This window comes from Fistularia commersonii, chromosome 6 (assembly GCF_037954325.1).
Source record: "Fistularia commersonii isolate RoL2024-O1a breed Wild chromosome 6, RoL_Fcom_v1.0, whole genome shotgun sequence".
In the NCBI taxonomy this organism is placed as follows: Eukaryota; Metazoa; Chordata; class Actinopteri; order Syngnathiformes; family Fistulariidae; genus Fistularia; species Fistularia commersonii.
The window spans coordinates 7,228,703-7,242,733 of NC_141289.1; the positions used below are offsets into that span (position 1 = coordinate 7,228,703).

At 44.6% G+C, this 14,031-nt stretch overlaps 1 protein-coding gene and 1 non-coding gene across 14 annotated transcripts in view; one reads left to right on the plus strand and one right to left on the minus strand.

Annotated features, from left to right (window-relative positions):
• Window positions 1–123: 123 nt before the first annotated feature.
• On the minus strand, window positions 124–194 carry trnag-ccc (transfer RNA glycine (anticodon CCC)). The gene has a single exon. It is a non-coding gene; the product is annotated as a tRNA-Gly (tRNA).
• Window positions 195–3,177: 2,983 nt separating this feature from the next.
• dmd (dystrophin) overlaps window positions 3,178–14,031 on the plus strand; it is a 356,433-nt gene continuing 345,579 nt past the window's right edge. For 12 of the 13 annotated variants that reach the window (XM_086147907.1, XM_086147902.1, XM_086147906.1 and 9 more), the window contains exon 1: window positions 3,179–3,404. In XM_086147907.1, the coding sequence (XP_086004033.1) occupies window positions 3,323–3,404 (82 nt within the window). In that variant the 5' untranslated portion in view covers window positions 3,179–3,322. Of the gene's footprint in view, window positions 3,405–14,031 lie in introns of all 13 variants that reach the window. The other variant, XM_086147909.1, reaches the window with a different exon arrangement.

Sequence of the window (14,031 nt, forward strand, 5' to 3'; positions counted from 1 at the left end):
GCTCTCTGCAATTAAAAGATCATGGATGGGGTTCAGTGTCTTGCTCAACAACAATTCGACACGCTAGGAGGAACCGGGAATCGTACCAGGAACGGTCGGTTCTAAAGACACCCCTAAGAGGAGTGCGCCGCCCGGGAATCGAACCCGGGTCGCAAGAATGGGAATCTTGCATGATACCACTACACCAGCGGCGCAACACATCCTACACTCGATATAGAAGGATCTCATAAATCTATAATTAAGATGCACTGATAAAATAATTTGATGGGTAAAGAGTGAATCTGCATCCAAGGGAACGACCGTGACGCCTTAAGCTGCCATTGTGTGAGATATTCTGGTAATATTTGGTTTTATTTTTTTTTTTGCTGAAGATGAATTAAGTAGTAATAATGCAGTCTTAATAATTATCAGAACCTCCAGGCATGATTGATGCATAATTTTCAAATCTCACCTCCTCCTCCTCCTCCCCCCTTATCACAATTCAAGAATATATGACTATGCAAATTTCACTTAATTGAGCGAATTGAAATGCATGACATTCGGCTTTTCTTTATTCCCGACGTGCACGTCTGCCGAACGCTGGACCCTGACTGGATTGTATGTGTGTGTGTGTGTGTGTGTGTGTGTGTGTGTGTGTGGAGTCAAAACCATCCCTGAAAGCACATTCATATATATATATATATATATATATATATAGAGAGAGAGAGAGAGAGATGTATATATATATATATATATAAAAACACACACACACTCACACACCATTTTGAATGCAATTAACGACATGCATGGCAACGACGACAAGGTAGTTTCCCAGGTTACCGTTGACATTGAATGACCTTTGTAACCTTCATATAATATATTAAACCATGAAGAGAGAAAAGGATGTAAATGATACCCAACACTTTAATGAGCACTTAAATCTGATCATTTTTTCAGTGTCAGGTTATATAGTTTCCTTCTGTCTCGTCTGCGTGGGGTTCCTCCGGGTTCACCAGGTGCCACCGAGTCCAAAAACATGCAGGATTTTCAGTCGAGACCCTACATTGTCCAGATACCCGATATGTAGATGAGAGGGTGGGCGGCTGTGTTCACCGCACACGCGCACACGCGCACACACACACACACACACACGAGTGATTTAGCCCTTAACAGGATACTACAGGGGCAATCCTCAGACAGACTCCAAGACTCTCTGGCCTAGTTATCTTCATCCACGGAGTGTTGAACCTGTGTCTATACTGCGCTCTAGTGGAGTTATTGCGCTAGAACCACCAATGACTGCAGCGTGTGTGTGTGTGTGTGTGTGTGTGTGTGTGTGTGTGTGTGTGTGTGTGTGTGTGTGTGAGAGAGAGAGCACGCACACCTGAATGAATCCGACTGTGTCCTGATCAGTATGCAAACACTGCCGTGTCGCTGATTGTCCCACAATGCAATGCATAAATCAAGTGCAATTAAATAAACTGCAAACAGTAATGACTGGGGCTCATTAACATGTTACCTGCACTTAAATTGCTTCCTTGAAACTCTAATTAATCTGCATTGATTAAATTTCCCTCTGTGGGTTTAGAAATAAACAGAAATAAACACTTTGTTTTTCACCACAGTTCAGTCGGGTTTGTCTGAAAGGTCACTCAAGTGACACGAGCATGGATTCACGCCACATACAGAGACATATAACCGTTCATCTTCTCATCCACGTGTCCGGGCTATTCAGCATCTCCAATGAACCTCCTGTGTGTGTGTGTGGACTGTGGGAGACACACAGAAAGGCCTTCTGTGGGAATCCACAAGTGGAAGGTCTAACCACTGCAGACTTATTCCTTCCAGACGTGTCGGCTTGTGATTTCTTGTCAATATTTCCTGTGATATTTTAATTCTGATTGATAGCGGAGTGTTGTATTGAGCGACTGCATCTCTGCAGGTTCTCCTCAACCTTCTTTAAAAACTATCGTTGTTGTGCGGCGAGGCCTGCTCCGCCCAATGGCCCCAACTATGGAGATCCACTCCCTTCCGGCGGCTGTCTGGAGTTCCAGTCAGGGCGGAGGCGAGCTTCCATTTCTGAAAGCCTCTCATCACCTCCGGCGCCCACTTAACGCACGCGTGTGTGTGTGTGTGTGTGTGTGTGTGTGTGTGTTGAACTAGAAGACTTGCCCGGCGACATCGTCATATTCTAAAATAGGAGCTCTCTCGCCGAGCCATTAGAGCAGAACCAGGTGGGTGTCGAGTGTCTTCGGATCTAATATTAGCAAGTTAGCATCACGTTAGCGGCGCTTTTTCCCATAAGCCCCTGGAGTAACTCCCTGCTCTGACCGAGGGTTCTTCCAGAGGTGAGCAGCTGAAGGTTGAAGATCCACAGCTTAACCACCAGAGGCCTCCAAACCCTGCACACCACCAGCAGATCACTTCATCTCAGTGTACTTGTGACTTTCAGATAGGGTTCTATGAAAATATTATACAAATAGATTGTGCATTAAATGTAATAATGATATGAATCTATTTTATTTAATGCCACTTACTTGACACCCAAGGACACTGTACAGACATATGCATTTACATAATATTAATAATCATGCATTGTATTTGGAGGCACCTTTCGTGACACTCAAGGACACTGCAAATTGTAAGCAGCGAATAACAGGTGAGCGGCGGCGGCAAAAAGCGCCAGTGTTCACTCACAAAATAGATTTAAAAGATACAATAAACATGAGCACATTAAAGTGACAAAGTGGGAAAATATAGCAAAGTAAAATAATAAAAGTGAATCAAAAGTGGAGTCAGATGGGATAGGATGCTTTAAACAGATGTAGACAAATATAGGCAGGAAACTATGGAGATTATAGTACAAACAATCCTCCTCCTCAGAATGAATTAGAAAATGATTAAATTACATAATAACAAAACTTTTTTTTTGACCTCAGCCAATCAGAGGTCCAATTATCTCACCTTGATTTTTCGCCCCGCCCCCTCCTCCCCCAAAGCGGAAGTAGAGGTGCCGCCTGATGTCGGGTTTTACGCGTGCACCCCCCCACGCTATTTACAGGCGGGAATGCTCTCACTCCCACCCAGACCCCCCCTACAAACACACACACACACACACACACACACACACACACACACACACACACACACACACACACACACACACACACACACACACACACCTGCTCGGCTCCGTCTGTCCCCTGTCTGACAGTGCTTCTGTGCGTCCACGCCGTGCGCTCCTCCACCCGGTGGCCCGTTTCGCTCCGGAGTTTCTCCCGGTTGGATTTAAGACCTCCACCTCTTCCACCTCCACGTCTCGTCAGCCGGACCCTGCAGCCCGATGGCGGAGGGTTTGCGTCCCGAGGATTACTGCGACGAGGCGGTCGACGACGAGTTTGGAGAGATCATCAAGTGTCGCTCCGGTAAGGGAAAGTTGTTACGCGCGCGTAACAAGGTATACAGGACTGTCTCAGAAAAATTAGAATATTGTGATAAAATTCTTTATCTTCTGTAATTACAAAAACAAAAATGTCATACATTCTGGATTCCTTACAAATCAACTGAAATATTGCAAGCCTTTTATTATTTTAATATTCCTGATTAATGCTTTCATCTTAAGAAAACTCAAAAAAACTATCTCAAAATATTAGAATATCATGAAAAAGTAATTTTTGTTTTTTTTTAATTGCATTACAGGAGATAAAGAACTTTATTCTGAGACGGTCCAGTATGTGTGCAGGTATTCATCTGCGTGCGTGAGATGTGCGTGAGAGTGGCGGCGCGCCTCCCTCCAAACAGCCAGAAACAAAACTTTTCCCACGGTGGTGCACACACACGCACACACGCACGGACACACACACACACGCCTGATCTGTAGAAGTGATGTCATGCAGAACCTGCTCAGTATCAACCTTTGGACTTCATTAGGTCAGACACAAGCAGAAGGTGGAAGCTTGGACAATTTGGGACAAGTTGTCAACTTTGGACAATTTGAAATGTATGTCAAAATACACGCACATGCACATGCACGTGCACGTGCACTGTGGTTGCAGGGAGAGATGCCATTCTGAAGACGCCGCACCGCTCTTTGGCTCACATCTCCAGTGTCCTTTTAACAACAGTAAGAATTATAATCTGAGATTACCATCCTGCCCAGATATGGCAGAATTGTCATCCTGTAAACTCAGAATGTCACAATATTTACATAACTTCTGCAACTGAAAAGGCCTCTGGAGTTCATCTGCCATGTTTATTCACAAGTCAAAGACAAATGGCTTGATGGTTTTTAATAACAAACCCAGCTGGCGCTGGCTGTCACAAGGATATTACGTTTTAAATAATAAAATAGAGAAAAGGGAAAAACCGGGCTGATATGATTGTCGCAGAACAACTGAGCTTTTAGGTTCATGACCAAATAAATTCGTCTGCGGTGGATTCAGCAGCACCTGCCATAGTTTTCCCTTTTCAGCGCGCTTTTAACCTGATGACATACCGGCCTCTTGATGTGGTTCGCCTGATGAGTGGGCGTACATTCGCAGCGGATTGCATTGAATCCGACCAGTGTCAATTTCATTCCGGTGATGCCGATCACGTGGCTGTCGGGAAAAAATTGTCTGTATTCCGGTCGTGCTGTGTGATGCTAGCCCCTGTGAAGCGCTTCCATATTTACTTGAATGCATCATGTGTTCACATTCTTGGGTGGAGTTTTTTGCTGCAACATTATACTGCTTGAGAGATGTGTTTTGCCTGATGAGTAGTTTCCGGGCATACAGGTATGTTTGCAGCTTTGCAGACGATGGTCTGGTGTTGCACTGACTCCGACCAGTGTTGCTTTTATGCCGGTGATACCGATCATGTGCGCTTGGGGAAAAAAATAGTTGGTATTCTGGTTGTGCTGTGTGATGCAGCCCCTCTGAAGCCCCTTCCATATTTACTTGAATGTATCATGTGCTCACATACTTGGGTGGATTTTTTTGTTGCAACATTTTACGCTTGAGAGATGTGTTTTGCCTGACGAGTGGTTTCCAGGCATACAGGTATGTTTGCAGCTTCGCAGATGATGGTCTGGTCCCACTAGTGTTGCTTTTACGTCGGTGATGCCTATCATGTTGCTGTCGGGGAAAAAAAGTAGTTGGTATTCTGGTTGTGCTGTGTGATGCTAGCCCCTGTGAAGCCCCTTCCATATTTACTTGAATGCGTCATGTGTCCACATACTTGTGTGGATTTTTTTGACGCAACATTGTACCGCTTGAGAGATGTGTTTTGCCTTACGAGTCGTGTCCAGGCATCTGTTTGCGGCTTCGCAGACGATGGTCTGGTGTTGCACTTCCATATTTACTTGAATGCATCATGTGCTCACATCAAAGGGTGGATTTTCTTATCCTTCTCATTTGGCCACTTCGCTGGGAGCCTGTGATTGACAGTCTTCGGAATCAATATTGGCATCAGTCTCGACAAATGTTGGCAGCCGACACGGTAGGAGAGGCGGCTGAAGCCGAAATGCTGCCGATGGGTGATGGACGGACGAACGCGGTTTTGGTCGGACGCTGAAGGGCTGGTGAATTTGTTTTCAGTCATTTTTCTGAAGATCCCTATTTTTTTTTGCATTCGCTGACCAGATATTTGCACATCTGTATTTAGTTAGCAAAGATCATGTTGATGAATAACCTCAACGCATTTCATATTACACCTCCATGGAGGACAGTAAAAAAGCAGGATTGCAGAACATGGATATTCTACTGGACAAGTTAAGACACTTGTAATCGCCAGTTTCGAGATCCATGGAAAAAGATTGAACTCCAGCTGATGTGATCTACTGGAAAAGTACATATGATGGTTTACAAATCAGTGCTATAGACTGATGGAACAGTTTGTGTGTGAAACTAAACAGACAAAGCACAAGCAACTTCATTCATTTATTCATTCAGCTATTATATATACTGCTTATAATCATATGTGACCTGTATACAAATAAATGTGGAGGGAAATACATTTTTTTCTTCTACCTTTTGCACAGATGTACAGTTATTACAGTTAGGGGGCAGCATGGTGCAGGACGTAGGGCAGCTGTTTTTGGAATCCAATATTCCAAGTTTGATTCCCGGCTCGTCCAAGTGTGTTGAAGCAAGACACTGGACCCCTAACTGCTTCCCCGGCGCTGGTCAACGGCAGCCTACTGCTCAAGGTTCATCCACGATGGGTTAATTGCAGAGAACGAATACCCCCACGACGGATTAATAAATTGTTATTTTTTGATGAACAGCGGTACAGCCATTTTCACAGATGTAGTTTATTTACAGATGTTGGAGTCACTTCACTCCATTTTTCACTTCCTTTTTATTTCAGTTTTATTTCATCATTGTTCTATTTATTTATATTTATTTTGTATATTTATAGATGTTGGTTATCTCGTTTAGTTTGCAAAGCTATCCCTTGTGCTCTAATCACATTATAGGGAGACATACAACTACTCAGCCTCTCATTTATGTCTGGGTAGCTCCGGGTCTCCAATGAACCTCCTGAATGTGGAGGAACCTGGAGAATATGTTTGTGTGTGTGTGTGTGTGTGTATGTGTGTGTGTGTGTGTGTGTGTATTTATACATATATATATATATATGTATGTATGTATGTATGTATGTATGTTTGTATGTATCTATGTATGTATACACAAACACACATATATGTATGTGTATATATATATGTGTATGTGTATATATATGAGAGAGTATGTATATATGTATATATATAATATATATGTGTGTATGTATGTATGTATGCATGCATGCATGTATGTATGTATGTATGTATGTGTGTGTGTGTGTGTGTGTGTGTGCACATGTATGTATGTATGTGTGTGTGTGTTTGTGTATATATGTATATATGTATATATATATATATATATATATATATATATATATATATATATATATATTTGGTGCTGTGGTGCTGTGCTATTGGCACTGCCTCCACCACAGTGGCCATCTGGACCACTGGAGGTTTGATATCCTCTTATAGCGCCTGTAAATACTGGATGACTTCAAATGGGCCTCTGGGGTAAAGACATGCCGGGCGACGGATGCGGGCAGATGGACGTCAGGTCGGGCCTTTTCTCGACCCTCCGCTCAACATCTTCTTCTTCATCATCTCCTTCTTCAGTAGGTGTCTCACCACTCACCTGTCTGAGTAAACAGCATGTTTTTCCTTGAGTGAGCCCCCCGCTTAAGTAAAGCCTCAATGAATAAATAAAGCCCTCTCTCCCTCTCCCGCACTCTCTTCCCCCTCCTCCGGCGCAGCTGGTGGGTCATCTCAGGCTGGAAATAGCGGTCAGCTGGCCTGTCAGACTTCTGGTGTGTGGTGTCAGATAGCCTAGTTTGGGTGGTTGCCATGCACCCTTCATCCCTCCTCTTCCTCCTCCTCCCAGCTTTCCACCAGCCGCCCTTCATTTTTTCCACACCCTCTCCCTCTCTGGTCTATTTACATCCTCTGCCGTTTCCCCTCTCACACCTCCTGTGGTTTCTCTTTTATTGCCCCGTTTTACTTTCTTTATCTGTGAGCTTTGCCCTTTTAGGTCGTTCGTCCTCTCTCTCTTTTTTTTTTCCTTCTCCCTCCCTCTCTCTCCCTCCCTCGGTCATATTTGACCACCCAAGTTGTTCCTCGCTGCATGACCGGTTTGCCTGTCAGCTGCTAAATCTAGCTGTCCGTCCGTCTGCATGTCTCCACGCAGTCTATCCGTGGAAAAAGTGCATCCTGACGTTTGAAGGTCCGAAACAAAACACCGCCGTTTTCATGCTCTCGTTCTACCGCAGCAAACCCCAAACATTTTTCACCGCTTTCATGCAACTTCTGTTGTAATTGGAAAAAGAGGAATGTATAAAACCGCTCCATCTTAAGTGATACACTTTATATAACTATTAAAAGATTATCACACCAATATCAGTAATGCAGAATTAGAAGGAACCCCTGAGCTTGTTACTGATTACTTATCTGTTACTGATTACTGATGCTTATTTTATTTGTGTTAGTTCCTTTATTTAATTTTAGTTTTAAATTGGAAGATTATTGTGATCTTGAAATATTAAAATAAAATTATATTTATTATTTTTCAACGCTCAAAATGAACATCATACTCGCGGAAGCCGGTACTCCCGCCAAAACGCCATCAGTCTGTCGAGACTTTCAACCCCAGTTAGGCAAAGTATAGTTGTTCTATACAAAGTGTAAAGGTAAGAAAAAGCAATATATACAGTGGTACCTCTATTCTAGACGTCAAAAAGTAATTGCGGCTCCCAGTGTTTTCTTTTTACGTGGAAACCGGGTCCAAATGGCTTTTGGGGTGTTAAAGGGTTCTGACCCCTGAACTAGACGGTCCCACCTGGAAATGATGTGACACTAGCAGTGCGTTCCTGACGTTGAGTCTTCTGTGTGATCACATTTTTGTCGACATTGTGCAGAAAAGCACAGCTCGGACCCAAATCACATGATGTCGGATGGTGCTTGGAGAACTCTCGAGGGTTTCATAGCTTCATTAGCCTGCTATTTGTCAATCACCGCCTATGATGCAGAGTGGTTGTGTAGCGTGTGAATCACCTGTTGTGATGAACCTGCGGTTTAAGTCGGACTCTTGGTATTTACTTTTAAATCAGCTCTTTTTGCCGACACTCTGAGACCCTTCTGGTGTCCTATCAGTAGCTCATGACATTTGCCTGGGGGTTAGCTTGCTGATTTACTGATGCATGGAAAAACCCAATGAGCAAGTCAAATGCAGGAGTGTGATCCAGGTGGAAGTGGCAAATTTTTCAAAATAAAGCACCTGGCGGAGCAATAAAATTAAAATACATTATTCTCTCTTTGTGGGTGATAACAAATGGTTCGCGGCCCGGTGGTTGGGCACCTCTGCTCTATTGGACTGACAGAATTTGAATTCAAACTAATTAAATAAAAACGGGGGAAATGGTCTCCACTTGTAGGGCATATTCAACACCTCGCGGTTTCAAGGCGGTTCTCACACACACACACACACACACACACACACACACACACACACACACACCCCTAATGGCGACAGGGCTGCAATGCAAAGCTCTAACCACTACACCAGAGCTACTTGGGGGTTGTACCAACTTCCACTACTACTACTACTACCCCTAATCTACCAACCGAGTCATAGCAACCCCTACCAATAGTACTACTGGTGCTATACGATTGCTATTATTACTACTACTACTGCAAAACAACAACTAGGACTGCGATACTACTACCGCTGCTACTCCTGTTATATAAAACCTTCAAACACAGTCACGCACACCAATGGTGACAGGGTTGTTGGGAGCAAGTGGGGGAGCAGGGGATCAGTGTCTTGCACAAGGACACTCTGGTATGCAGACAGGAGGAGCTGGGAATCGAACCCCCGACCTTCCGACGCCCGCTCTCCTAGCCGAGCACGTTTTTATTATTCTATCGCTGCGAAGCTGTTATCAGTAGCTGGTCATGTCACTATCAATGCAATGCACAGCAGGTGAGTTCAGAATCCATCCGTCTATCAGGGCCATGTTGTACGCTGGAGCTTATTTCCAGCTGCCATCTGGCGAGAGCTAGGGTACACCCTGGATACACAGTAACAGACAGACAACCGTTCACTCTCTCATTAGCACATCTGGCCAAATTTTTTTCCAAATTGACCTGCTGCATGTTTTTGGTTTGTGCGAGGAAACTGGAGAACCTGGAGGGAACCCATGGGGAGAACATGCAAACTCTATACAGAAAGGTACCCTGTGGTAATAGAACCAGGGTCCTTCATGCTGTGAGGTGGGAGCGCTCACCACTGCGGATTAAGAATCCAATTTAAATATTTTTTATATGAATAAAATCCTATAAACTGGTATTGTGAGATTATTCTGTGCAAATTGGTCTTTTAACAACCTGCCAATCCCAGGACGCAGCTCTAATAGTACTCCATTGCCACAACTTCAACTGCACGATTTCCGCAAAATACATTTTTGCGAATAATCTATCGGATATTGCTATTTAATTATAATTTGGTGCAGAGTATCAATGACATCATAATTCTCGATATTGGGGGGGGGGGGTCTGTGCTAAGCTATACTCTGTTGAATATGAGGACGACGCAAGTCTTCTCAAAGGCACTACAGTTTTTAAGTCCAAACATTCGAACCATATATCCATTTCATGATACTATTATTATTATTATTGCGCTGTCTTGTGACTATGGAAAATCACAGCCAGATTGTAAAAACGCAATTAGGCGATAAGTTATGCAGCCCCCCTCTGATAATGGCCGATTCTTTCCAGCTTTGCAAAGCTTAAAGTTAACTGATGTTCAGAAAGCAGTCTGAAGGAAACCACAGTTGTATCTCTGTTAATTAAAATGCTTGGACAATTTAGATTTCAATAGGAACTGAATAAAAACATTTGTTACCTGTTATTAAATTGGCTGTCTTTCATAGATGCATGATACGATTCCGAGTTTGAAAAATTGAAGGTTCACCTTGACGGTGCAAAAGTACAGACTGGAGGTTTTTTTTTCCCTTCATGGAGTTGTTTCAAAGGGAAAGGGTCAGCCTCAGGGTCGGGGTTGAAATGTGTAGCCGGGAGACGCCGAAGTTACATTTCCACACATTTCCTCCACACACAAGCAAGAATGGAATCAACGGAAAGGTGCTGACAGTGTTTCTTGGCTGATGCCAGTCTCCCACCCACCTGCTCCTCCAAAGTGTGCTTTCCCCAGCAGGCACGCAGCTGGTCACTGAAAATACCTTGATGAAGGTATTTGTTTGAATGTAGATCGTGACCGGAATCGCCACGCCGCTGGATTTATTTTCATTTTTCAATCCGTCCGATCTCTTTCTGACGTGAAACTGACTTCTACCGGGGGGGCAGCTGGGGGAAGCATTTACTACAAATGCAGCAAAACATAAATTTCGGGGACGTAGTGGAAGTCGTCTTCAGCTAGGGGAGCTTGTAGCTCTCAGCCATACTGCCAATAACTGACTCCTTCTATCGGCCCACATCTTCTGCTCATTTGTATCAACATCAGTCACCGACCTCCCGCGGGTGGAGGCTGAATATTCAGTTGCTGTGCTCCCTCCATTATGTTTATGTCACACAGAGGTGACGAACGTGGGGCGAACGCTCGATTCCATGACAGCAAGACTCGGCAAGAAACCAAATTCTTGAAAATCTAATACCTTCTTCAGATTGACAACACGGAGCAGCAACCGATCACCATCATGCAGTTGCACAGACATGCCAGGGTATTGACGTGATCGGCAGAGATGCAGAAGACGCCAGAAGGGTAATTTCGGCCCTGACCCCGGACTGAAAGGATCTGCTCCAGATGCATGCTTGCTGACCACCGGTGCCCCTCTGGTACCCTAGAAGTGTCTCAAGCCTCCTTGAGTTGTCCCTGTTTATTCACTCAAGGGTTGTTTAAATACAGCTGATTCATGCCAGTGTGTGTGTGTGTGTGTAAGAAGGTTGTGTTGCTGTGAGGCAGTTGTTGGGACTGTGTTCTTCTGTAGATTGCTATAAAATGTATCAACTTTGACAATGTGTCAGCAGGGTGCTAAAAAGGTTGCACTTGTGGGAATGTGTGAAAACACCTGCCTTGCGTGTGTGTGTGTGTGAGAGAGTGTGTGTGTGCTTTTTAATGTTTGTCCACGTCTGCTTGTTATCAAACCCACCAGGTCCTTCGCCAACCCCCTGTTGCCGATCATTTCTGAGACCCAGAAATGCTAATTTTTACCGGAGCAGACAGACAGGTGGATTGGGGCGTTATTGGGGACGAGCGCTCCCTCGGGCCTACCCTGTGATATGCAAAACCGCGGGGAGAAGAGAAGAGGCTCCTATTTGAATTCCCCCAACCTTCCCCTTTTCTTAACTTCACACAACTTCTTTGGCTTTGTGTCTCCTAATCCTCTTCCCCTGTCGTCACACCTCGCCTCACCCCCTCCGCTTGTTCTGACCTCATTTTACTCCCTCACAGAACCTGTCAACCCAAATAATCAAAGAGGTGAAACAGTAGTGGTTGAGTGGCCATGTTCTTCAGACCCCGAAAGCGAGGACTGCACACACTTTTCATAGCATTTGGGATTGACGTGAAGTCCAGGATCTTGACCTACACCCTCTTGTGTTGTTTGTGGTCTGATGGTTTTGGAACAGAGACCAAGTCCATCCATGTCCATCGTGCCACCTTGCAAGAGGCCTTTGAGTCGGACATAATGGTATCAATTGCGCGTTTTCCAACGAGCCGTGCGGTTTGTGGATTGAAGGCGACCATTCCTGTTTCAGTTCAGTGTCCACTGTACTTAATCTACGAAAGTAGATCATGGGTTGTCTTAGTTTAACCCTCTATAAGTGGATCATTCAGGCCAGATACGAGTTGTTCTTTCCAGATGCACCAAACACAAGTATGGCACAGGGAGTCATGTTCAAATTTGGCCATTGCGATTTACTGTTGTGGTGAAGAAGCTCTCGATTTTCCGGTTGATCCATGTTCCCTCCCTCACCTCTTGTCACCGGCAATGGGTAGTGACCAAAAGAACTATATTATAGAAAGAGGTGGGTGAAACGAGTGTCCCTTAGAGGTAGGATGAAGAGCTCGGCCACCCAGGACGGGCTCACGGTAAAGTCGCTGCTTCTCAGCGTCAAGAGGAGCCAAATGAGGAGGGTCAGCAATCTGGTTAGGAAGCCTCCTAAACGCTTCCCTGTTGACGTTCTGTCGGCACGTCCCTCCAGAAGGATATCATCCTCGAATGAGCTGGACCAAGTGGTCGAGGAGAAGGAGGTCCGGATATCTCCTCTTGGGCTGCTGCCCCTGTGACCCAACCCCATGTTAGGGCAGAAGATAAAATGATCCCATTCTCATCATCAACGACTTTCCACCATGTTTTGACCACATCAACTGTGACCGAGATGATGAGCAGCGCTCTACTGTGAAATCCAAGTCAGGATTTTTGGAGTCAAACCAGTGGGAAAGTAAGGTTGCCATCTCTCCCGTGGCCAAAACAAAAACACTACACATTTGTAATCATGTCTACTGCTGGTTGCGCATTAGTCCTGAAGGCCTTTTTCTCCGCCAATCCTGATTGAAGCAGACAAACCGTTAGAATCTGACATTAGTGGGTGCGATCCCCAGAACACCCTGAGGGCACCTCCTTCCTCCTCAGGATATGCAAAGCAGAGGGTGAGCTGACAGCACTCTGATACAACTGATAGAATAAGCTAATAACATGGCGGGGCCAGTTTTCCCCGTCATGTTAAATAAAGCCAGATAAAATGATTGAAATGAAACAATGAGTAGTTTTTCAAGCCCGAGTGAAAATCGTCCTTTTGGAAATTACACTTTGCTGGTGGTGGAATGTTTGATGTAGTAGAAACAGGCTGAAGAGGGATGGAAGAACAAATAGGAGGTGGTAGAAAATATGAAACCGATGTCAGACTTCTACGTGGCTAAAACAGAAGTCCGGGAATCCCTTCAATTAATGGTGGTATACTTGGTTAATCTAATGCCCCCCCCCCCCCCCCCCCCCCTTGTGGTACAGTCCTAAAGTATCATTTAAGCATCAACTATTAACAATTATAAAACCAATACAGCAAGATTTTGTTGTTTTGTTTACAATTAATGATGCCTCGGTGTTTGCGATGAGCTCGCCAAGTCGAGTCCTTGAACCAATTCAACCGAAACGCCTGAATCCCTGGTGTTTCCGGTGAGTCAACCAACTCGAGTCTATGAACCGATTCAACCACAGCTCAGTGAAACTTCAAACGGTGAGTTTTCTTGTTTCCTGTGCTTCAGAGTGTGCCGTTTCAAAAAGAGTCTTCATCCGATGAGTGTTTTGTAGTTTTGAACTGTTACCGTAGATGGGCACTAACTTTCGGATACCCCTCATGCCCTATCTTCGTGAAAACTTTAAGTATAGCTGCTAAATATAGATTTTCCTCACAGGTATAAACCACATGCAGCCCCAGAGTAATCCTAGGTGTCTTTTGGGGAACCTGGGGGTCCCACGCTGTCCTACTTTCCACTTTGT